Source organism: Pseudopodoces humilis, chromosome 3 (genome assembly GCF_049639895.1).
Source record: "Pseudopodoces humilis isolate 2021_Gansu_Grassland_sample_001 chromosome 3, ASM4963989v1, whole genome shotgun sequence".
Classification (NCBI taxonomy): Eukaryota; Metazoa; Chordata; class Aves; order Passeriformes; family Paridae; genus Pseudopodoces; species Pseudopodoces humilis.
Genome location: NC_142202.1, coordinates 18,349,913 through 18,375,873, shown reverse-complemented (window position 1 = coordinate 18,375,873; position 25,961 = coordinate 18,349,913). Strand labels below are relative to the sequence as shown.

The window sequence follows — 25,961 nt, the reverse complement described above, 5'->3', positions numbered from 1 at the left end:
CAGAGCATGCATGACCTAGACATAGGGGAGTTTGATCACTACTTGGTAAAAGATTTTCCCCCAGTAGCAAAATGTGGTCAGATTTACAATTGCTCACTCTAATGCCTATTGTACCTTGGAAGCTTTCTCTGCCTTGAGTCTGCGTACCACTTCCCCTTGCTCAGCTACAGTATGATAAAGTGCTTTGCCATCCACTAAGCCACAGCTTGCCAAGTTGCTACAGCAGATAGGAGATGGAAGTGCAGTAGAAGATAGACAAGGAGGGGTTGAGGGTGGATTTCCAGGCTTGTACTCTTGACCTGTCTTTTGTTTATATTCTGCTTTTAGGCTTAAAAGAATTTTCACAGCCTCATCTATTTGTTCCTGAAGCAAGAGAGAAAAAACAGCCATTGCAGATAAGGGTAGAAATAACAGAGGCGTAACACAATAGCTGAGATAACACAAGTTTTACTAGAATGGCACTAACACAGCTGTTGTAATAAAACTTCTAGAGCTATCCTGTTAGTATGAGTTGTTATTATTGAGTTACGTGGTAAAACTTAGCCAGAATATCTACAAGTTGCACAACAAAGGACCAAATCAGGTAGTATAGGTAAGGGCTGATTTCTGTGCTATAAAAGCCTCCCATTTAGGTGGGCTTAGCCCCCTCCAGTAATAGCAGCCCATGAGTTGCATGCTGGAGAATAGCAGCAAATACATAGACTCTGAATAAATAATGGCTCTTTGGTCATGATCAGGTAACTCCCAAATTCATTAGTGCCAACCTGGCTCCAAGTTAAAGCTCTTCTTTCAAGTTACTGCCTATACTTTGCTTTGCTTATCTTGTATGACTAAAAAAAGAACTTATTTATTTTCCATGCACTAACACAGAACTCATGCAGTCAGCCTATCATCAGCTCAAGAGAATTTGGGAAAGCACTTCATGGAACTTGCTCATGTTAGGCTGCTCAAATTTCACAAAACCCGCCATTGGGTTTTAGCCTAAACTGAAGACAACTGTTCCACTCAGAGGTATCCACAGGTAGAAAGAACACCTTTGAAGCTCTCTCCAATTTGAGCTTGCGGACCACCTCTCCTTGTTGAGCTACTTTGCTGTACAGAGCCTTGCTGTCTACTGGACATGGGGATGGAGAAGTGGCAACAGGAGAACCCTGAGGAGGGACAAAGACCACAGGTGGGCTTCCAGGCTTGTACTCCTGGCCTGTCTGTCGCTTATATTCTGCCTTTAGGGATAAAAGGACTTCCACAGCAGCACCTATCTCATCCTGAAAGAAGAAAGGAAGGGACAGAAAGAGGGAGGAACAAAGATATAGAGACATAAGACTCTCAAGAGTACCATAAATACTTTCATAAAAAGACCCACAGTTGATGCGCACCTATTCAATTTTCCTAAGTACTTAGAAGAGTTATTCAGAGAAGTTTTCTCTACTACTTTCCTATTTTAACAAAGTAACTCCTCTTAAGGGATATACAATCCCAACTGTCCTAAGTAAAATTATAATAAATTAATTTAGATATTTCCATTTATTTTGATTTTATGATGCCATCAAGACACTACTACTATCAACATTATTTAACCACCAGGAAAACGATGTTATTTTCCCTCTCTTCTTGTTCTGCATTAGAAAGAAAGGAAATAACACAGCTAATAGCTATGTTCGCTGTGTACAGTTACAGAGAGGAAGAAGTCTCAGAAACATCTGTGGCTTTTGGATCTTTCCTTTCTGGTTTTAAGGTCTAAACAGCAGCAATTCAAACCTATGAAGTCACATAATTAGACCATACTGCGTTAAACAAATGAAAAAATTGCCAGGGCATTTTAATCTCGACTTGATTTGGATACTTAATCAACTCTTGCTGTTGGGTTAATTCTGTTCATGTTTCAGAGCATCAGCCTAAGAAATACAGGAATTCACCAATACAAACTTGGTCATACAAATCTAACTAAAGTATTGGAAAACACAAATCTTGACAGAACAGAGCCCAGTCCAAATGATGAGCACTATAAAAACCCTGGATCCATAAGCACTCATTCACCTCCACAGACAGAGAACAATGGGCTATGCAAACCCACACAAAACCAAAGGATTATTTTAATCATCACCTTAGATGCTTTCTCAGCTTTCAGTTTTCGGACCACTTCTCCTTGTGCTGCTACTTTATCATACAGAGCTTTACTGTCCAGGGTACCAGAGGTCTCAAGCTTTGATGACTGTGCAGTTCCAGATACTGGAGGATTTCCTGGCTTATACTCCTGGCCTGTCTTCTCTTTGTATTCTGCTTTCAAGGCCAGCAGTTGTTTCACAGCTTTATCAATATCTTCCTTTGCTGCCTTCTTAGCCTTCAAGTCACGAACTACATCACCCTGTGCAGCCACCTTGTTGTAGATGGTCAGGTGACCTTCAGATACAGTACAGGCTGGAGTAGAGGCATGACCAACAACTGGAGCAGATTTTCCTTTTACAGCTGAACTAGCCTTAAAATAAAATTAAAAAAAAAAGCCAAGTATTCAACGTGTAATCTTGGTACAGAAATAGATGCATACATTTTATGGTACTTCCCTAAACCATCGGTTTACCTCTTTCTTTGCAGTTTCAGCTTTGGTCTTCTCTTTTGACCCAGATGTTGGCATTTCTTTAGTGTGTCCATCAGGGATGTAAATCAAAATGCATGGGGCATCTTTGCAGCTGTAAGGACTATAAAAAGATTTATAGAAAACACAACAGTAAAGGAAATACAAGATAAATATCAAACATTTATTGAAACAAACAAGCTACTCTTTCTAAAAGATGCTCTCACACAACTGCAGGTTCATCTTTGTACACAGCTGAAATTACCTAATTTTACATAATTGGGGACCTGAAATTATTCCTCTTACATGCAAGTTTTACTTTTTTTATAATATTTATATGTTTATGTTAAATTGTACATAGATGTTTTGTTAGCTTGCTAAAGAAGCGTTACAAATAGGTATGTGCACACTCTAATTGGAAAAATGCCTGTTTTATTCTGTAGCACTGCTCCTTAATTTCTATACTTCAAATCACAATGAAACCATGGCCCCACTACCAAGTCCAGGTTAGCTGGGGTGCACTTCAAGTGCCATATACTTGGCTTAAGACAGTTTGAAGAGGCAGGAACATGCAAAATAAAAGCCATGCCAGTCCACAGAGATATTCCTCAGAAAGATCATGGTAAGGGGGAAAATATTTGCAGACATTATTTGTGCCAATGTGTGTGTGTGAAAACACTAAAACACAGCAAGCTAGAGCAAATTCTGTGAAGTCTGTTTAGGCCATTCTCAGGTAACTTACCTCACTGGCTCATAGGGCTGATCACAAATAAAGAATCCTCTCCTCTGAAGTTGTATGATGTCTCCCTTTTTTAACTCCTTAAGGCACGGATCACCCAGCATCAGTTCTTCTTGCTGTAAGTGTTAAAAGAAATCATCCCATGTCTAACAGAGCAAAGGAACAGTAAGAAATAGAGCACAGATGTAGAAGGATGGTGGTGATTTTCTCCTTTTCAAAGTGTCAGAATGTTACTTAATTCCAGCAGCAGCAGAACAAGTACTAGAAAGAAGATGCCATACCATAAGAATGTATCAAGACAAAGTCTTAAACTATTGGTCTCAGACATGTAAAAGCCTGAAAACAACTGACAATAAACAAGACTCATATTTTAATTTTGAGACTATGACAGGTTACATGGAAATATGGAAACTAGATACACCAGCACAATTTATCTGTTTGACAAAAAAAAATTAGATTTTAAAAAGAGCAACTAGAAACAGTGAATATTAAAAAAAAACCCCAAACAAACAACGAAAAATAAAACCCTACACCAAACCAAGCAATACTAAGTTTTGTGAAATTAAAGGGGACAAAAATATAACTCACCTTGCTATTTCGGTTGATATATTGCTTGAAGTCTTCATCTTTACCTAGAACTGGCTTAGTGATCAGATGCTCATAATTAACACAGACAGTTGGGATGAGGGGTGCACGTGGAGTTTCTGCCAACCAAGTGATCTTAGTAGTTTTTTTGAAGTCCTTATTATCTAAGTTCAACTTGGCATTGATGGACTCAATTTTTCCACTTGAACTTCTACAGGAAAACAGAAATTATAACAGTATAGCCTAAATGATCATTTCTGATTCAATACCACAAGAACAAATGTTCAGAGTTCATTTTTGAATTATGAATCCTAGTAAACGAAAGAGTGCATTCACTCCTGTTGAAGTTCTCCATTAATTTTGTTGTCTTAAATAAAAAGCATGGGGGAAAAAATCTTTGCATATTTATGTTCTCTATGAGAGCTCACCCCATTCTGGCACTACCTCAACACAACCACTTCAAAGATACCATGATGACATTAAATAGTCTCCTTCCCCACCTCAACAGCTGTGCAACTGAAACTGTGACAGGTTTAGTTTCTCAGTATGCAAAATCAGTATTTTTTATGGGGTGAAACCTGTTAAAATTCCAGGTGATTTTTTTCTGTCTGAAAAAGCTGTTTTACAGTGGCAATATTACCAAAGAAACATGGAGAGCACTGGATGAGAGACATGCAGTATCAGGACTGAGTAATGACTTCAAACCTGAACATACAGTAAAAATACACTCTATGCTAAAATGCAGTTCCATGGCATATTTCAAAGTAGATTTATAAATAAAGAATCATAGAAATTACATATATGGCCAACAATCAATTCTTTACAGTTACAAGCTTCCTGTTAAAAGAAAAAGCAACAAAAAGCTGAAAAGCAAAATTTAATCTCATCTGCCACTAAAAAGGTTACCTGTTTAATTTGGTTATGATGATATTGCCCCAATTTATGAAGGTAACCACCTCTCCCTCCGACAGGGTCTCTGCATCTGCGCCCTCGATGAGGACTCTGGAGCTGTACCACACAGGCTTCAACCCAACATCAGCATTCTGTGAATAATGGTTTACATTTCAAAGACAACAGATGAAGACAGAAGAGGGACAATGCACAGAAATGCAAAGCTACAATTTTTCCTCATCTCTCTCTAGCTTCTTGTTCACAGGTGTTGCCCACATTCCCCTGACAGTACACTCAAAAAATCCACTAACAGCATATCCCATTTCCTTAAGGTCCATACGTCTTTAAGATCCCACAGGTAAACATGAAGTTTTTCTCAAGTCTACATTTTACTATGCTAATTCTCTTCAAAACTAATTTCAGAACTCTCACTTTTGCTTTTTTATAAAACTATTGTGGAAATATATATGGAGCTTCTTTCAGCTACATAGATATATAAAGATGGAAACCAGAACTACATCACTTAAAAAATACTCAACTTTAAAGAATCTCAAAAATTGAGATAAACTTTTATTTTCTAAAAAAGGCTGACAGCTGTGAGTTCAGACTTTTTCAGCTGGTCAGGAGTTTTCAATTTGTTTCTTCGGGTCGGTATTTATTTCATTACATATTGGAGGCAGCATTTACTGGTACTACCAATGTTTTAATATGCTGGCTTGTATCTGACCCAATTTCAGACTTTTTGAGCCTTGAAGAGTTACAATTCTCACTTGCATCTGCTCAAAACCTGTTTGCTCCTCCTCAGCCAGGGGGATGAAGGGAAACCAAATTTCCACCTCTCAGTTACAAGAAACAACTAAGGAAGCACTCAGAGCAACAAAATCAAAACAAAGAAATGAAGCAAAGTCTCAGCAATATTCACTTATTTGTCAGTGAAGTGTATATAAGTGTAATTAAGGGATGCTTTCTGTGAAGTTTAAGCACCATTTTAGACATCAGACTCAAAGGAAAGCATCTTTGTTAATTGTAAAACCAAGAAAAGAGTTGTATCAGTAAAACACTCCCTTTTAAAGGATATTGCTCTGTTTACTGGGTACTAAAAGTATCAAATCAGCAAGTTCTTAGCTTTTGATAAGAACTATTTGCTGTACAAATTTAAAAGGTATATTAAAAATCCAGAGATTGACAGAATCAACAGGTTAATATTACCTCTCCACATAAAACCTGATTTTATAAACCACATAAAAAAACACTTCACTGTTAATGGATAGAGTGTCTACTGTATTATAGCCATAAAGCTTGAATAAAATTTAATATTTAACTTCTCTGTCAAAGTTAGCATCAAACAATAGGAAAACCAGCTTGAGCAGGACTCCAGGCTTGTAATGCCTCACCTCTTCTGAACAATCGCAGAGAGGCCTTTTAGGGAACATTTTATATGCACTCTATATATTTAAAAAACAGTTCCCTCTTAAAAAAACAAACATGTTTAGTAGTTGCACAGTTTTTGACAATTCTGAGGCAAAAAAAAAAGTACCCCTTGGATAGATCTCATGCTATCTTGAGAAAGCTAAAAGCAGAACTTTCCTTCCTGACTGTTTCATGCCAAGGTACTTCCCAACCTTACTGAGCTGCAGTACAAGAATATTAAGAGAGTAAAGCAAAAACCTTTGGATGTTTAGCCACTTCTTTCATCTCCTCTTGAGCTTCAGGAATATTTACTGGGACCACTGCATCTTTCAGTAAAGCAGTGTACCGAGGTGCTACTGGGTCTATAACCTACAGAAAACAAATGAGGTGAATCATGAATATATGCCACTGACAGACAAATAAGATGCTTTTACAAAACAATAACCACCAAAAAAAAAAAAAAAAAAGGAATATTAACTGGTATTCTTTATGTTACTGCATTTTTTTCAAAGTTTGCTTTAATGTCACTTTCATCCAAAGCTACAGGATAGAGAAAATAGTGGCAATACTTTACAATTTCCAAACTGTACTAAAATATTCTGAGTAAAAAGTGGATTGGGTACTACTGACAGCAGAAGTAACTAAATTATGACCCAATGCCTTATAGGAAGACACAAAAATGTGCTCTGATACAGTTTTACTGTGCACATAGGCTATTACATCTGAACCGCTTTTTCTCTAGTTAACTAAATTTAAAGCAATAATTTTTAAGTGGAATTTGTTCTTTTTCCAGCAGCACAAGACCTGATCTCATTTTCCAGGCCAGTACTCCAGCAGAATCAGTGACAGAAGTGGCTGTAGAAGAGGCACCAGTAAGTCTGCAATTTTAGTACAGACACATTAGATACTATAATAAGGCAGTACCATAACATTGACTTCATTAGGATTTCTACAACATAAGTTTGGCAAGAAAAAGTTCTGTAATTTTAAAAAAAAAAATCTAAAAAAACATCGCTAGGATGTCTTCCTGTATTTTTATTGCCTATTATGAAACTAAGCTACTGTAGTTTTTCATAGCATTTTTTATACTTGAAATACTGGTTTGTCAAACTGTTCAAGAGACACTTAAATACATATTTCAAGCAAAGCAGTCATCTAAGGCCAAAAGGAATATCCAAGACCTACCAGGTTAAGTGGAAACTAACACAAAGGAAAACACCTGCTTTTATTAATATAGAGTGACTTTTGCTCTCCTGGGTTTGTTCCTGCTCAAGTGAAAAGCTACACACCTATATATGTCTCTGTATTTTTGAGAAAAGTATTTAGCTTCTAATTGCTTGACAATAGCTAATAAAGTGATATGATGATATACTTTTAAGAAGACACAGTTCTGAAAGTTAGTAGCCACTGAAGTCAGACTCCTAAATGTTAGACATACACTTTGAAAAAAGACTTGTGTATGTATCTCAAAACATAGGGGTATTATGATTTAATATCATAATTTTGTTAATTAAATGACCAGATTTTATAGTGTTGTTATAGTGTTATAGGCTCTTTATCTTATTCATTGAAACTCACAATCCCTCATCAGGTGCTAAAAGTTACAGGATCATGTATAAAATATGAGTTGTCACACTGATAAAGTCTTTGAGCTCAGAACTACCTGTAAGCAGCCAATTGGTTTTGCTCATATTGCAGATAGCTTACAATCTGCACAGCCACACATAAACAAAATTGGCTAATAAATTTGGTGCTGTACAAGGAGCTGAGTCAGAGGTCTAAGAAACTCAGTTTAAAAGACAATTTAAAAAAATGAGCCTTGACAGCCTGTTGTGGATTCTTCCCCTCAAACCAGCTGTTAGTCATAAATATGTTTATGCAGCAACAGAAAGAACCAATTCATAAACCTACATGTATGTAGCAAATCAAATGCAAAATACATGAAGAAATACAAAACACATGCCAGACAAGCAAAAACTATTTAAATGAACAAATCTGGGTACTATCTAAGCAAAACCAAGCAGGAATCCCAATGCAAAATAACAGGTGTTTCCACAATCACACAAAATATGCAATCCTTATGAAAATAAATCGCCTTATTATAGTGTCCAAGCATCCGCTGCCAAAAAGCAACTCATCATGTCAAGATGCAATATTCCTGATTTGCCATTCAGTCAGAAACTCCAGCAGTGCTGGCTTGATCTCCCCAGGCAGAGCACGCAGTGCGTTCGTCCTTTTGCCACAGAAAGGAAACGCAGCAAACGTGAACCAAATTGGGGAAAATTTGTGTTTATGTTGACAAATCAGCCAAACCAGAGGTGGGCAGCCTTTGAAAACTAGGAATAATGCATTTTCAGTGGGTTTGTAGAGCTCCTGTTATACAAGCAAGTGTGACTGTGCTATGAAGCTGCAAAACGATAGCTTATGCTTACAGCACTGTAAGCTATATGCTAAGGTAAAAAGCATTAAGTAATACCTTCTTACAGATAGCTCGCAGCTTGAAAGCAGAAAAATGAAATGCAGTTTTCAGATCAGGTTTACAGCAAATACCATTATCTTTTCCTACTAAGGAAGGCAAGTAAGTACTGGTATAGGAGAATCAATAGGATTAGTGCTTCTTCAGGTTAGAAGGGGGGGACATTCCATTTTCCTGAGTGTGCCAAATGATGCAGCATACTGTAACTGCTACTTGTTGTGATAAGCACTCCAATGAACGCTGGATTCTCTACATATCCTAGAAAGAGGATATCAGGAGTAGCGTCAAATCCGAGTAAGCACATACCTTTTTGTTAAAGGACCAGATTTTATCCCATTCCATATTCACAACAGATCGAGAGGAGCCCTGGGGGGGTGGAAAAAAAAAAAGCCTGAAGCAACACCACATTAATATAAATATTCTAGCTCTTAGACTAATTTCAAACGAAGTTCTTTAAACTGAAAACCCTCTATGGTTTGCTTTTATCAAAAACAGTTTTTGAGCTTGCAAAATAAATGCTTTTCAAGTAAGAAACCTGCAAGTCCATTTTGCCAACACCTACTCACAGGTGCTACCATTGTTGAAGCAATACACCTCCAAGTAGCAAAGCTTCAAAAGAAGAAACCTCCCAGTGACAAGTACATTAACTGAAGCTTCACAAAAACTTATGAAACTTATCGAGGGAAATTCAGAGAATCAGAAGAAAACACCCACCTGAGCAGCAATGAACTGTTTTAGCCCTTCAACTGTCATGCCTCTTCTCAGGACACCACGCACAGTGGGAAATCTTGGGTCATCCCTAGTGGAAAAAGGTATTCCATTAGTGTCATATACACTAAATTTTCTAAATCCTACACAGATCAAGAACTGTACTAATACTGGTACACATGAAAGGCACAGACTCAGTGTATTTTACCTGGTGAACTCACAGCTAGGTGAGAACATCTAACAGAGAAGACTGAGCTCTTATCCATACAAAATGTTTGGTGAAGGTTAGGTCCCTCCAAAACTAGAAAGGCAAAAATTATGTCTCTATCCATTATTTCCTTTCCAAGGGCACAAAGAAAATGTTACTGGAAAGAAGTGACAATGCTACCTTTTGATATAAGCGATAGAATTCTACGATTTTTTTTTTTCTCTTACGGAAGAAATGAAAAGGCCTAATCTGCAATGTAACACTTGAGTTTGGAATATGAATCAAACCCTGCTGAGGACCTAACAGGAGGCTTAGGGAGGGGAAAGTCATCATAAGACCAGCTACACCTCTAGGGAAAAAAAACAGGCAAAGCAGGAAAGAATAAATTTGGCCCTAGCCAAGTGGCTCCATGCATAAACTAGGAATTTAAGCTTCCAACTCAATTGACAACTAGTCCACCAAACACTGTCTGCAGAAATCAAATTATCTGAAAAAAATTAACAGAAAGAAGGAGGGAGAGGGCAGGTGGGAGAGAAGTGGGATGGATTTGACTAGATGGACAGGACCAGAAATACTTCAATCCAGGCCCTCTTCTGGCACTGTTTAGGAATGACTCCAATGACAACAACCCATGACTCAAGAGCGGAAAATGTGTAAATGCCACCCACAGCAAGAGCCAAAGTCCAAAAATAAGCTGCCTCAAGTTTATTACAGGACATTAACATGTATGTACGCAGCTACTGTAGAGCAGGAAAAAGACAAACTGTACATGCAGAAGCCAGTACAATTAATTAATTAATCTATATTCTTTAATATTGTTTAAATATTCATTCAAACTGTCCTGAAACAAAAAATGTGCCAGCTATGAGGATCTTAGGGAACAGTGCTGACCTACAGCCATGGAACATACCATCCATCCACAAGGCCTTCGTTGACAAACCACGTGAGTTTTCTCTTGGAAAGCACAGTGTTGTTGAGGTTTAGCCTGCTATACTCCCATATATAAGGTTTCCTTATGCCCAGAGCCTCAATGATCCAATAGAATTGTTCATCTCTGTCATGGTATTCAGTTGTTCTCAGTGCATGCGTGACACCTTCAATACTATCAACAATGGGGCAGGCAAAGTCGTACGTGGGATAAACCCTGACAAAAAAGATCTTTAATTAGCAAGAACAAAACACTTTTCTCCCACCTAAACATTTAAACTCAGAGCAGTTTATATTCATATATTATAAATATTTATAACCTATGATCCTGAAAACTTTCAGATCAAAACTGAAATAAAGCATGCACAACAAATTGTCTGTAAAAAGTTCCAGAGGGCAATATATTTTTAAGACAAAGAAAACCTTCAAGAAATTAACTGATCACAGCCTTAATATTCAAGTCTAAAAAAACAACCCTACACTGCTAATGTTTTTTCAAACACATATAAGGACCAAAACTGAAATAATATTCACTGTTGACCATGATGGCCATATCACAGGTTTTAAAAGCCATTTGCACAAGTTTCAGAAAGTCAAGAGACTCATTACATAATCTTGAAAAATGCTAGCAGGTTCCAAGTACTAGAAGAAATTTAGGAATTGAGGAATTCACAATTGAGGAATTGTGAAAGCCCTGAAAAGAGCAAAAGCTACAGGCCACACAAGAAGAAAGTGGACATACTTGTAGGTACTTCCAGTCCGAGGGTGAGGCTGGTTTTTACAACGATATAGAGTTGGATCCCTCATACATCCATTATTACTACTCATATCTATTTTTGCTCGTAGACAACAAGTCTGTCCATATTCTGTTCCCTTTTTCATTTCTTCCCACATTTGTAGATTCTTATTAACACCTAAGAACAATAAAAATAAACCACTTTCTAAGGTGTTACGAAGCTGATACAGAATCATGTTTTATTACTGCAGTAAGAAAAATCAGTGTCACCCCCCTCTTTGGACACTGGAATTAATGTTCACACATTTTACATTTTGAATTTTTTAAGTGGTAATGAATGGTGATGAATTCATACCTACACAAGTTCACTGCCCTGGTCTAAAAGTATACTTAATCCATCCAACCTTGTAGAAAAAAGCATTAAACACTTTCAAGTCCCTATAAGGACCTTGAACAGATGGAATTTAGTAATCTCACTCATATTCATTGACAAAAATCAAGTTTTGATGCCAAATCAAAAAGGTAAGAAAGCAAGACAAAAGCTTATAACATCTTACAGTTATTTCTGTGCTTAGATTCCACTCTTTGCTCACGCTCTGCTTTCATTTGTTCCGCAGGAGTATCATCCACATACGCCTTCCCTTCTTGAATAAGCTTCTCAGCATATTTCATTATTGTTTCAAAGTGATCTGAGGTATATGTAAATTGATCTGGTTTGATGTGCAGCATGGCAACGTCTTCAAGAATAACCTGCAAAGTGTGAAAACGTACACTCTAATATTCAGGAAAGGTAGTTTTCTTACATCTTTATCCTCTTCATGTCAGATGTGGTGTCTTTAATGCTCCGTTGTCCAGGAAGGATAAGCCATAAGAATAGGCATGAAAGAAAAGAGAGGCATGCACTTATCATTCTTTCACAGCCTATAATCACTCTGCTATCTTATCATACCTTTTCAAAGTCCTCTTTCTCTTTTTCTGGATTTGTGTCATCAAATCTCATAATAAGTTTTCCTTTGAAGTTAACTTGGTAGTGCTGATTTAGCAGGGCAGCTTTGGCATGACCAATATGCAGATATCTAAAAAGGAAATTAAAAAATAAATATATACACCAAAACTACTTCAGCTAGACTTATTTATTTGTGAGGGAAGGAGAAAGAATGGAAAGCAATACCTAAGTGTAACAAACAAACAAACCTAGGATATTTGTTGAAATACCAAATGTTTATTAAATATGATTATGTTTCTTCTACTACAAATTTAGCAGTTAACTGTTAAAAATATCTAAATCTGTAAATTAGAGTGTTGCTATGAATATAATGATTAGACTTCAATTATCTCCATTTTTACAGACTAACTTAAACCAACTGTTGATGATATCCAGTAGCTGCTACGAGATAATCTGAACCTACCACATTTACAAGAGTGGAATTTTCTGATTGCTGTGTATTTTTTAATATAAGCCATAAAGGTACTGACATTTTAAACTAAATATAAATCCCCAAATCCACAGAATTAAATTTTCTTACAAAAAGAGAGTAACATGTCCCTGAAGAATGGTGTTTTAAAACACCAGGATTAAGACACTAAAAACTACTAAAGTAAGTTGAGAATCTATGTCATAGATGTACATGTACATAATATATTATTTACAATATTTGAGTAACAGTTTATGTTGGACCAATAGAGTAAGAAAACAACTACAGAAGTCATGTGATGCTGAACAGCCAGTTTAATGAACAAATGCAATCATGGATATTTTATAGGTCATCAGGCAACTCCAAAAAAAACAGAAAATGAAAAGCAGGCTGAAAATTGTGTTTATTATACTGCCTCATCACATCTCCTCTCTGTGGTCTTTAAGGAGTTTGTGCCTTGGTATTCCACACAATCTGCCTCCATCATACATCTGGTGTCAAGCTTCCCCAAGGAAGTCTATGCCATACATCTTTCCTTTGTCAAACCTAAGCTTCCTTGGGAAGCACTGAGTCCCTTGACCCAATTCATAAGGACTGCATGTCCACACTATAGCCCCTGGCATGGCACACACATCCATTATCCATGCAAATGCCATCCTCCTGCTTCTCATCCCACTGCTGAGCAGTAACAACATCACCTCACAAGTAAACTCCCTATTCCAAGTTCAGGCAACAGTGCAATGAAGTACAGAGGAGAAATGAACAAACAGCTCTAGTGGAGACAAAACTTTAAACACTCATTTGGTTTAGCAGCCTTGTCTGATAAGCTGATCAACATCCTCATCAAAGCACTTTTTTTTTTTTTTAAGACAAAACACAAATATAATCTTTCTCAAAGTATTCATGTTTCTTACCCACTTGCTTCAGGAGGAAACCTCACAATGACCTTTCCCATCTCTGCGCCAGGAAGTTCAACAAACTTCCCAACATCCGCTTTCTTTTCCTTTTCTGTTGCCTTGAAAAGAGACATAATTACAGATTGTATGAGCTGTAAAATCTGATCTAAAACTCTGGATAATAACTGTTGTATCAAAGTCTCCTTTCAAACCTACAAGCTGCCATACTGGACCCCAAATTCATCTCTTCACAACTTTCATATTACTCAAGGCACTCCAAATCAAGATTAATTCTAAAGTTTTAAGTTATTTTGTCTTCAATTCTGGTCCAAGACTGAAGAGTCCCACCAAGTTGTCTAATTTATTCCACAGAAGAAAATAATTTCTAGTTATGGTTTTGTATCTTACCGTTCTTAACCTGAACATGATTAATAAATTCAGTAAACTGAATAGAGCAATCTTTGCAGCTCTATCAGGATCTCAAACTCTCTTTAGAAAAAGGAAACAATATATCTAAAGTGCGGTGCTGATTAAAAGAGGAGGTGCCATATTTCCATGAAACAACTCATGCCTCTGTAAACTTGAAAGCAACAGCTTTAGCTGTAAACAAGAGTTTACAAAAGTTTAGTTCACTGTGCGCCTTCTTACTTTTAGTTTTTAACTCTCTAATTAAAAAAAAAAAAAATCCTTGCAGTGTATTCTCAGAAAAAACCTACTCTCTCCAGAAGATCTGAGTAAATCTTACCATTTTAACCTTTGGTGTACCAGCAGCCCATTTGGCTCCTACTGACTGGAAAGCACTTTGTACCCCAAGGAAGCTGTACCATCGCTTTGCATGCACAGGAGCTTTGTTTTGTTCTAGCTGCTCTTGCCAAGAGCTATTATCTGTTAGAAAAAAAAGAAGTTTTAAAAAGTTAAGAAACTATTAAATTATAAAAATAAAATTATCAATGGCAGCTTTTTAAGACTAAGAAAAGTTTATTTTAAAAATCTACTCTCTCTTCTAAAGAGATTTATTCATGAGGACACAAGCCATTCAAAAGCAAATTTAATAAACAAATTCCCTTCAAACCCAAAACATACTGCATTCCTTCTTGGATTTATCAAGGCAGAAGGTAAGGGGGAACAGTCAACATACATTTTTTCTGGTATCATCCACCTCAAAATTAGTAGCAACTTTATTTCAAGACAGAAATATAGGATATCCTTTTATTGTGTTTACATTTGATGTTTTCTGAGATATATCGTAAGTGAAACATGTTTCAATATCCCCCTTTATTTCTGAGGGGCTGTATTCCCACAATCTAATTTCCAAGGAACCCAACTCCACTAGAAGGATTCCGATGGAGAAAAGGAGAAAAAAACAACCAAAAAAGGACACTCCCTTCAGATTGCTCTTAAGAGCAACAACTTTGAAAAAATACCAAAAACTGCTAGCTTTTAATCTTAATTATTCCCTTTCCTTTCAAGTGGAATTGGATTATACTGAATGGTAGGTTGCCACATATCACTTTTAGATATAGAGCTAGGAGAAAATAAAAACCAAATCCATAAAAACAGATCATCAAATCTTCTTTAACTTCTAAAGGGTATTTTGCAGAGTAACATCTACCTCTTTTAGTAATTCAAAATAAACACCGAAGAAACTTCCTCTGCTAAGATAATGTCACAGAAAGATCTGTGCATATAATATTACATTGCACATTTTCATATTGAGGTAGCATGTAATAAAGGATGTTCTTACAATTATTAATACAAAAGAATTCAGAAAAAAACTCCAGCTAGGGATTAAAGCTCATAAATTTCCAAATGCAACAATTTAAAAAAAAAAACCAAACCTAGGATTTCCTAAGTTATACTGTTGCCATCACAAGTGATGCACAGGTCACAGCAGTGTGCATGACAGTACTCGGTCTGTCATACAGCTAGGAGTCACTACTAGCATCCACAAAAAAGAAAAACTGGGGCTTCCTGTTGCATACTGGTTGCAAGCCAATGAAATAGAGAAATAAACCAATAGAGACATAAACCAATACCTTTTAGTACAGCCCAGACACACAAGTCTGCGAGACTCAGAGAGTTTCCCACCAAGTAGGTCCTTAGAGACAGACAGTGGTTGAGTTCTTGGATGGCTGAAGGGAACTGGCTGGCAGTGGATAACTTTGTAGCACTAAACTCCAGCCAATGATCAATCTTGTTTGAAGGGACAAAAGATAGTTAAAGTTACTAAAGGAATGAGAATAAAACTTGTTAAATAACTGAACAATACACAATCGATCTATTAGCTGAACAGAAAATATTAACAGGAACATTAGAATTAAATATATCAGATAATAATATATCTTGAAGGAATATTTAAAATAAATCATTCTGAAAAATTCACCCAGAACTACACTAAATGATGAAATTTAATTTCTTCCTTCAGCAAGAAGTCAAACTGCAGAAAACACCAACTTTAATGAAGTTATTCTCATTGGTAAAATAATAAGCAATTTTTAGATACTTATCACATACTCTTCCTGGGGCTGATACTGGTTAGTATGCCATTTTCCCCTCAGTCCCTATCTTTTCTTCCTCATCTCCTTTTAGATTTGAAGAAATCAAACCCCTTCACAAGTCCTATTCCCCTCTCCTGCAAAAGTCTCTTCCTGCAACTTGGCACATAAACATACCAAAAAAAATGTTAAGAATTAGGCTGGTTAATAATGTAGCCCTGTCTATAAACAGAATCCCTCAACCCTGCAAGAGACTAAGTGTCTCTTCTACTCCTCTGGTCCTATTTCATGTGTAAGTGTTCTGCTGACTGCAGTGGGAATCCTTCCAACATTCAAGCCAACGTGGCAGGCACAGATGTAATTACAACTACCGCAGAATTCAGTTCAGTCATTTGCAGTTGCACGCCAAAATATGTGCACCACAAATGCAGCTGTCCCTGTGCTTCTCCAAGTACAGTACTATTTCTGAAAGAAGCAGGAGTGAAAAGAAGTATTGTACCAGAAATACCAGCCTTGAAAGTGTGTTTGCTGAGGTCTGGGCTTAACTTAAAAACAAGGAATTTGGACAAAAATTTTAGATAGCCACAAGATAACTTACAGCTTTTTAATGCCTCACAGGTAAAGTACTAAGACAACACTTCCCTTGAGACCAGCTATGAGGGTTGTAGAGTGATTGAAGAGTGATTACCACTGGCTTGAAGAAAAGACCTGAATCAAGTCCTTCAGTCCCTCCCCAGATTTCAGAGGAAATAAATTTCAATTTGTCTGCTAGTTTCAGTTATTAATTTAAAATTTATCATATGATTAATTATTCTGGCCTAGACCCAGGAAGAAACCACGGTCAGGGTTTTGCCTATAAAATACAGGAAAAACTACTGCAGGATTTCAATGCCACATAGTATTCCTTGGTGTTACACTGAAACGTTACAAGATAGCAACTGATGGCAACAGAGCTGAGGAAAGTGAGGAGGGAAAATCCCAGGTGTATCACCTTTCAACCTGAATTATTTTATATTAGTGAGGCACCAGTTTATGAGTTGCTGTTGCAGGGGTGGACAAGGGCAACCCTTTCAAAGCTCAGACTTCTTAGTCTTCTTTATATGAAGGAGGAAGCTTAGGAAAACAAAACCCTCAGCATCGCACATAGCTGGAACCTCAGTCTAACAGTAAAATGCAGAACAATAGACACAAGGTAAAAAAAAACCCAAACCCCCTCCCCACCCCCACCCCCCCCCCCGCCCCAAACTTAGAACAGGCCAAAAGAGAAAAAGGGAAAAGAAAAAAAACAAACCAAGAGACAAGAATGTGATTCAAGGCCAAGCTGGATGGGGCTTTGAGCAACCTTGTCTAGTGGAAAGTATTCCTACCCATGGGAAATAGATGGTCTTTAAGGTCCCTTCCAACCCAATCCATTTTATGATTCTGTGATTCCTCACCTCAGTGTGTTCCAACAGATTTGAGCCATACAACCCAGCAGAGGCAGCAACTCGAGCCAGGTACCGAGCTATTGTATTCACATCGGTAAATGAAACTTGTCTAAAACCAGAAAGAGGCAAGACAAAGGTATAGTAAATTACTACCTCCAGTCAGTTCGACTTTAATTGCATACGCATAGTTGACACATGTGCAAAGCAAACATAAAATAGATTCCGGGTGAACCAACAGATACTATGTCACCAGAAGGAAAAAATAAACCCAACAAAACAAAAACAAAACAAACAAAAAACCCCAACAACTAGTACAAAAATAAATAAGTCCTTGCTTTTCTATCACCAGATGGAATAATAAGCTTCTAAATGTGAAAGAATTTTGTTTAGGCTGAAAATAAGAAAATAAGACTCTGATTATTCTTTCAAACACTAAAACTCTCTCTACATCTGACAGAATTCATAAGTATAACCCAAGCTACAGATTTTCCTACAGATATAAGGAGCTAATCAATATTTGTTTTCTTTTCATAAAAGAAGGATGACTTTGAAGAGGATTCCCAGTGAACCAACAGAAGAATTGAGAGGTCTTCACCACAGTTTTAAGGGCTAGCATCAGGGGAAAAATCCTACTCATTTGTTAGTCACTTTATTCAATTCACACTTCACAGAGACCATCCCCAGTGAACAAACTTGCCTGCCTGTATTTGTTTTTTCACCCAGTCTTCTCCACATAACACTAATTTGAATTTGTTGTCCCCATTCCGCTTATGAAAGTTCTCAATAGAACTGCAGAAGAAAGGCTCTCCAAGGGGAGTATTTCTTTCTTTGTTTTTGTGTCCTTTTTCTACAGTATGTACAGTATCAAAAAAAGCTGCACACTGTCACAAATCTCACTTCCAGTCATCTAAGATAAACTAATATTTACCAAAGAGCTTTGGAAGGAAGGTGCATCAGAAGCATCAGTTCTCCAGGTAATAGTCTTTCTACTCTGCAGTCCCACATAGATGCAGACTGCAAAAACAGAGCTCCAATTGCTTCTAAATCAAGCATTGATATCAACAAAAAGAGTCCCTGTAAGTGCTCTTTTTATCATTTGTTCACTTTAATGGACTGAATGCTACACTCCAACTTGTCCAACCAAGGTTCCACTTCTGTCCTGTCATTGTTCTCTATTTCTTTTTTTACCTACTGTGTCCTCTATAAAATTAAAAGAATTCTGATAGCCCTCAAGCCTTGCAAACATCAACAAAAGTTCTGAAAATTATATGGAATGCACTTGATATATCAACAATTAGAATGTGTCCCATTTTTAGAACAAATGGACCAGCCAGTCTCATTAGCTTAATTGCAGTAAAACCTAAGGAATATAGTTCACTGGGAGGAGTTTTTTTGTTAGCTTGTTCTTAATTTTGCTTGCTTTCCAAGCATCTAGGGTCCAGTATATATATAGAAGATCCATAAAATATAACTAAAATCAAAAGTCACAGTAGGGTGTTTGAATTACACAAAGTATAATTCTATTCTAATTTTCCACTATCAGGTTTTAAGGAAGCTATTTTAAACAGAGAAAAAAAATCAAAACATATCCAATATATTTTAAATTGAAAAATCTGTGAAATACACTTTTATTGTTTTCACTAGTTCATACCAAAACAAATACCCCTTGATTACTCAAGCAAATGTTGGGGAAAATTGGAAATTGTTACTCTGAGTACTATCTTACTTCAGGCTTTAAAAGTTGTTATTTTCTTCAGGAAAAGCAAAATACTCCCACCCAAACATCACTAATTGACCTCTTTGGAGAAGTTATAAAAGGCTCTTTGCAGCCAGTGCTTGCTAACTCCAGAGCTAAGGAAGGAAGAATGAAGAGAGACAATGCAATGTTACAGGCAAAAAGTGGCTATTAAAAGTGAAATTAAATGACACATAATTAAACACCAGGGCAAATACTCAAGAAGACAAGATGGGAAAAAGGGACAAAAAAAAAAAGCAGCAAACACAAAATACAAAAAAAGCCCCAAAATGCAAATTATTTCCAATCATAATAAATCTATATTAAATTGATTTGTAAAAAGCTTTGCAGAATGGTTGGATTGATCTGCCTAGGAGGAATAACTACTCTGAAATGTGCATGTGCTCACCACACAAAATACCAGTTGTACTGCAGGTTGTTTTCTGACAAGACACAGGTACACCAAAACTCTCCATAAAGCCATCAGCACTTGGCAGAGTGGTTTGCTTAGGAGCTATTACTATGTGAAGTTTTGAAGCTAAGGCTTCAAAAATAACCTCTAAAATGAAATTCATCATCTCATCAAATGAGCGATAAACCTTTCAGATAGCTAGCTGACAGCTCAGTTTCAGCTAGTTAGCTGAAAATTTTGTCACCAGATTTTAACTGAGCTTCAAAACAGAACCTAGAAGAATCATAAATAAAATGTTATTTCTTATTCAACTGAAGTCATTAGAACTAATGTATTTCAAAAAAAAAAAATCTAAATCTGAGACATCCCAAGTGATTTTCACATCATGCCAATACAAGATGCTTCAGCAGAACTGATGCCATGAAATCCATTTACCAAAAGCATTAGTTGAGATATGAGTTCAGCTGATGCGTCTCACATTGCAGATATACTTTTAACAGACTTTAAGACAGAGAATCAATTTTTTAAATGATTGTACAACAAAGCAAGGGAAAATTAATGCTATAGTGAGGTCTGGAATAACTTCTTGAACATAAGCCAATGCCAGGGATGAGAGGACACTAACACAAAAATTTCCATCTGATGGGACCATGATTCTAGATACTATCTACCTGGGGCCAAAGTGCAGGAGAAGAGTGTTTGCTCAACATTTCTGACAAGCTGTATTACAACCAAAATGAGTGGTGGTTTTGCAACATAGTAGGAAGAAGGCATGGTAACATTAAATTATTTAATGAAATAAATATTATTTCAAAGCCAACTATATACATTTAAAATATTCCAAGATTGTTTCCATGTGTGTTCACACACAATCACAGGAGTGTATTCATATATTTTAATATATACATCCATACACTGCCTAAACTGTCAAAGTACAACAAAAACTAAATCTGGCTAAGGCTACTCAAGGGGAATACTTTCTCCTGCAACTAAAAAATATTCAATTAACTTTCTGTTATATAAGCTGTATCCCACATGTGCAAAACGCACTGAAGATTATTAAAGCTGTACCAATTAAATCCCAATACAACACGTCACATTTCCCTTGTTTTAATTCAAGACCACAAATTCAATGCCATCACCAGGCATAGCAAAAGACAACATGCAATATCAAATTATGCAAGAACTCCTGAGTTCAGGTCTAACATTTTAAGCAGAAAGCAATGTTTGCAACCAGTAAAACAACCATGACTGAAGACTGTGAATTTTCCTGTGCTTTGATTTTCTGCAAATATATGTACATAGTGACAAACTCTTTACCTAAGGTTAGAAGACATGGAAATGCTCAGTTGGTGTTAATTTATGAGGAGCAGGTCAGTGACTGCAATGCAAGATGAAATATGTTGCTTCTATAGCCATTCTACAGACTAGCAGGTATTCCAGTTTATGATGCACTGGTGACTTTAATAGCATCTTCTACTGAATTAGCTCACAATTTGAGTTTGTCAGCAAGTCTGTGAACAATAGACTTCTCCTGATCTTCAAAAAAAAAAATATTCAAAAAAAATACAGTTATAATCAGTAATTCCAAATTCATCATGGTGTTACTATACTTTAAGTTACAACTGCAATGCTCATGTGTACAAATATGCTCCTTACTGTAGATACTAAATGCCAGAGTTTCCACTGATATGTCAGACAGAAGGATCTCTCCTCTTGATATATCCAGATATCTTAACTGATATGGAATCGAAGACAACAATGCAGCTTCCCAAAACTAACAGTGTTAGTCCTGCATTTCTGATAGGCATTTGAACTTTCTCAGATTGTAAAATCCATCTTCATGCTCCAAACTTGAAATTATCCATTCCAACAGCAGAGTATTTTTAGAAGGACAGACAATAGATTACTACCAAAAATTCCAATATTCTTTTTACGGTGTGCAGATGGATACAATGGATAGCACAGCACATTTAATTAGCACTATCCTGAGATAACATCATGCCTTTGCTTATACACACACAGGAGGGAGCCTAAAATAATGTCATCTAAACATTCAAATTTCAGCCCACCACACATGTACAAGCTCAAGGAATCTTAAATATTAAACCTCTCTAATAAAGAATGGCCTTGCTGTTGGTGATCCACGGCACCACAAAAAGTCCTAATTAAAGTGACTGGTATAGCATAAGTGATTACACATAGGTACACATAAATAAATAGAGTTTTTTCCATAAAGATCTAGTTCAGAATATACTGTAAATGTTTTGCCTGTGCTACAGAGGCATCAGTAATGCAGTGATAAATAAAACTATTTTTTTTCTCTCCCTCCTACCTCAAAAGGTTACTGTCAATGTTACAACCATGTGATTTTTAAAACTGCTGACCCAAAGGTAGAAGGAGAGATGCAAAGTCACTTACTCAGACACAGAGAGGATGGTTTCTTTGCCTTCTTGCACTGAAATTTCAACATCATTCTTCACATGCTCCAGTGTCAGCAGAGCTCCTTGAAAAAACAAGAGAAAAAGATACTGAACTTCCTTCCTGGAGAGACACCTTTCACAGTTACAACCAACCAGTTACATCTCCTATCCACTAGGACCAGGCGACTGAACCAGCTCCTTCAAGTAAGAAAGCCCAGGGAAGCAAAAAATCAATGTTCAGTCTCACATGCAAGAGGCTTCTTCTTGGCAATCCTTACAGCTTCAAGTTGATAATGTCCAGCACACAGTGATCTGCAGTCAGCTCAGCAAGTGTCAGCTGTAATGCATTTTTGCTTCCTAAGGGTATGGTAGAAATTAGTCCTGTCCCCCAGTATATGAGGAGAATGTAATCAAAAAGCTCTTAATTATTGAACAGTGTTACTAATGTTCTTCATCCCAGACCTGACACATGCATCAAAGGAGATCAATTACTGAATATACCAGCACTTTCTGAACAAGGATGAGACTATTTTTAACCTGATTTAAAGTTTATGAAAAGATTAGCCACTCAAAACCAAGAAACTTTATCCATGTAAAAGCGCAGGAAGCTTACACTGGGTTTTCAAAGTTGTTCACCAGTGACAGTGAAAAATGGTCTCCAGAAAGAAAAGAATTATTGAAATTTTTAGGCTACACCATTGACTGGAGGACAGCTCTGCCCACATTCAAAGAGGCTTGATGCAAACCTGCTCTGATCTCGAGGCTCTACAGCACCACACAGCAGCTCAAACAAAGCACCGAGCTCACTTGGCTGCATTTCTGCACTGGCTCTGCTCCAGAGTCAGCCTGCTGAGCATTAGCAGAGGAGCTTGTGTTCTTCAACTTTGCTCAGAAGCACGTACAAAGGCAGCAAGCTTTTGCATAGGCAAACCAGCCAAAGGACTGTACTCTAGGTCTGGAAAGGCACCTAACCTGTTACAGCCTCCATAGCGTGCTGTGCACTTTATCTTCCCTAGGACAACACTCCAGCTACTGAAGCAGATGATACTATAAGCTATTAATACACTGGCCTAAATACAAACCACTGGAGCTAGGAATTCCCTAGCTCTCACCTCTGCTCAGCTGAAAACCCTTCTGTGGAATTAAGAATAAGTCAAGGTTCTTCTTCTCATCCCTCAGCTATCCATCTGTGAAATTCAGCATGACATCCCTAATGCAATACGTTAGTAAGACACTTAAGTATTTTAATAACATGCATGGAAATGCTTTGAAAATGACAAGTATTATGTGCAACAAGCTATGTAATTAATACTGATGACATTAAAAACTACTACCCTTTTCCCACTGCACAGCAGACATGATGAAGAGTATGAAGCAGGGATGAGTAAGATGAGTGGAATTGTCTCCTTGATATAAATGTTTCATCTCTGTAATATGCAATGTTTCCAACGCAATCATGCACTCTCCTGAAATAAACCTCCAGTGCCACTCACCAGCTGTCAAAGAAAATAAGTCTCCAAAGCCCCTAAACCTGATGTTAATCATGATTCATATTGCATCATATTTTTTTTTCTGGCAAGTCAGTATAAACAAGTATCAGGAGAAATTTTACTTAAAACTTTTATGTTTTTATACCTTGAATCAGTAGTCATACAAGTGGTATTCAACTCTGAAATGCATTTGGGAATAACAGCGAGAAAAAGAAATCAATAAAGTACGATGAAAAATAAGAAGAAAATTTATTTTGAATAGCTATAACGAAATGGAGAAATTCTATGGAACGCATACAAAAGATTGGTTCCAGATGGGTGAAAGTCCAGCGAAGGAGGTTCTCACATTTCTAAAAGCAAAATAACATCGAAGGGCAGCGAGCAACTGAGAAAGCAAGATTTCACAGCGCAACTTCGAGCCAGCTCCCCCCAGAGAGGAATTTTAGCAGCAGATTAGAACTGAAAATGAAAGATAGCAACACAGCGACAGAGCTCAAGCACAGGCAGTGTGAACTAGGGCTGCCTTGAACACTCAGCCTCAGCGTGCCAAGTCACCCGAGGCTGCACCCGTGCCCGAGTCCCTGCAGCCCGAGTTATGCCCAGCGCCGGCCGCTCCGCCACGGCCCCAGCAGCTGCCCAGAGGGCCCCGCAGCGGGCACACGGCCCCGGGAAGGGCGGCAGGGATGGGAAGGGGGCAGGAACGGGAAGGGCGGCAGGAACGGGAAGGGCGGCAGGAACGGGAAGGACGGGCACGGGCCCCGGTGCCGCCTCGCCCGGCCCCGCACGCGGGCACGGCCGGCGCCGCATGATGCAACACGGGCGGGAGGGATGGAGGGAGGGAGGCAGGGAGGGCACAGAGCCCCGCCGGCAGAGAGGGAGCGGGGCGGCGCGGGGCGAGGCCCGGCCCGCACTTACCGAGCGGAGGACTGCCCGCGTCCACGGTGAGGCTCAGCGCCGCCATTCCCGCCGCCAGCGCCGGAACCGAGGGAGGCAGCGGGGCGGGGCGCGCGGCGCTGCCAGCGCGGCAGGGGCCGGCGCGGCCCGGGCGGCCCGGCAGGACCCGCCCCGGGGCGGGGGAAGCGCCCGTCACTTCCGCGGGAGAAGCCGGAGAGGCAGCGGAGCGGGAGATGAGGGTGTCCGGTGGGTCTCTTCGCCGCCGTTCAGTGCCGCTGCCGCCGCCCGGAGCTGCCCGGAGGAGGCGGCGGGGCCCTCCCGGCCGCGCCGGTGGAGCCCTGGGGAGCCGGCCGGGATGAGGGGCGGGTGCTGGCTGAGAGCTGCCCTGCCCGTCAGCAAGCCGGGCACCGGTGCTTCCCTTCTCACGGCTCCTCCGGCTGAGCCTGGCCCAGGGCTTTGCGGGCGCTGCCTGCCAAAGGCCTCAGCTGGATGTGTAGCAGCAGCCGTGGAGATGCCTCCAGCCCCTTTTCTGAGGGTGATGATCCAGACAAATCCGGCAGCGCAACATGCACCGACACGTTTGAGTACGGTGGTTTCACTCCTGGTTTTGTAGGATGTCGCTTGTTAAACTCCTGACAGACGTGTGGGTCAGCGTGCAGAGGGTCAAATGAATCCTAGAATATCCCAAGTGGGAAGGGACCCGCAAGGATCATTGAGTCCAGCTCCTGGCCCTGCACAAAGTGGTCCAAATGCTTTTGAACTCTGGCAGGCTTGGCACTGTGACCACTTCACTGGAGATCCTGTCCCAGTGCCCAGCCACCTTCTGGAGCCTTGGTATGAATTACAAAATGCTGCATCACCGAGTTTTTCACAGGAGACCGGCTCAAATTCACTTTGTTGCAAGGACAATGCAGTGTCACTGTGATTTTTATTTTTTTTCCCCCATCTATTTTATGGCTGTTACTGTAGCACCTAATGTGCTAACAGAGACATTAGCAAATGCTTGATTGGTGAACCAGTGTTTTTTATGCAGTGGAGGTAGTGGTATAGCCAGAGCATGACTGCACATTACATGCTGGTTTTTATGCTTGATTCTTGCTGCTGGATTTAATCTCAGCTTTCCTTACTCTTGTCCTGTGTTAGCAGTTCTACAGTTTCTGTAAGAATGGAAAGTATTTTCACATGTTTCCATACATGAGTATCTTTACACATCATGCAGAAGCTGATACATGCTGTGTGTTCTACTCCCATTCAAGTAACTAAATGAGCAGACAGAAATTACAGTAGAATTAGAGGCTTATGCTGAAGAGACTTTCAAACCTATTTCAAGTTTCAGATGAAAGTAAGGTTATAGAGTATAGCATAATATTACTAACAGTGATTTCTGTCCTTTGTTTTTTAATGATTGCATGGAAAGAATGATTAAAGCAGGCCTTTGTGTTGCCTGAGTTGTTTTACATTTTATCTTAGCATGTTTTGCAAATTCACATGCAGATTTTGATGGGAATGTTACAGCATGTAT

General features: G+C 38.6%; 1 protein-coding gene across 3 annotated transcripts in view; it reads right to left on the bottom strand.

The window, feature by feature from the left end:
• The window catches only part of EPRS1 (glutamyl-prolyl-tRNA synthetase 1), a 37,992-nt gene extending 13,424 nt beyond the window's left edge, over window positions 1-24,568 (bottom strand). Inside the window, exons 1-20 of one of the 3 annotated variants that reach the window (XM_014252867.2) lie at window positions 24,461-24,568; window positions 22,054-22,138; window positions 17,495-17,594; window positions 15,600-15,756; window positions 14,309-14,448; window positions 13,582-13,682; window positions 12,202-12,328; window positions 11,810-12,002; window positions 11,259-11,430; window positions 10,500-10,733; window positions 9,388-9,472; window positions 8,980-9,039; window positions 6,456-6,566; window positions 4,803-4,939; window positions 3,900-4,107; window positions 3,315-3,427; window positions 2,579-2,696; window positions 2,105-2,476; window positions 1,035-1,265; window positions 115-363 (exon numbers count right to left, since the gene is read on the bottom strand). In XM_014252867.2, the coding sequence (XP_014108342.2) occupies window positions 115-363; window positions 1,035-1,265; window positions 2,105-2,476; window positions 2,579-2,696; window positions 3,315-3,427; window positions 3,900-4,107; window positions 4,803-4,939; window positions 6,456-6,566; window positions 8,980-9,039; window positions 9,388-9,472; window positions 10,500-10,733; window positions 11,259-11,430; window positions 11,810-12,002; window positions 12,202-12,328; window positions 13,582-13,682; window positions 14,309-14,448; window positions 15,600-15,756; window positions 17,495-17,594; window positions 22,054-22,138; window positions 24,461-24,506 (3,039 nt within the window). In that variant the 5' untranslated portion in view covers window positions 24,507-24,568. The remainder of the gene's footprint in view (window positions 1-114; window positions 364-1,034; window positions 1,266-2,104; window positions 2,477-2,578; window positions 2,697-3,314; window positions 3,428-3,899; window positions 4,108-4,802; window positions 4,940-6,455; window positions 6,567-8,979; window positions 9,040-9,387; window positions 9,473-10,499; window positions 10,734-11,258; window positions 11,431-11,809; window positions 12,003-12,201; window positions 12,329-13,581; window positions 13,683-14,308; window positions 14,449-15,599; window positions 15,757-17,494; window positions 17,595-22,053; window positions 22,139-24,460) is intronic. The other 2 variants (XM_005523320.2, XM_005523321.2) reach the window with 2 other exon arrangements.
• Between the last annotated feature and the right edge of the window lie 1,393 nt (window positions 24,569-25,961).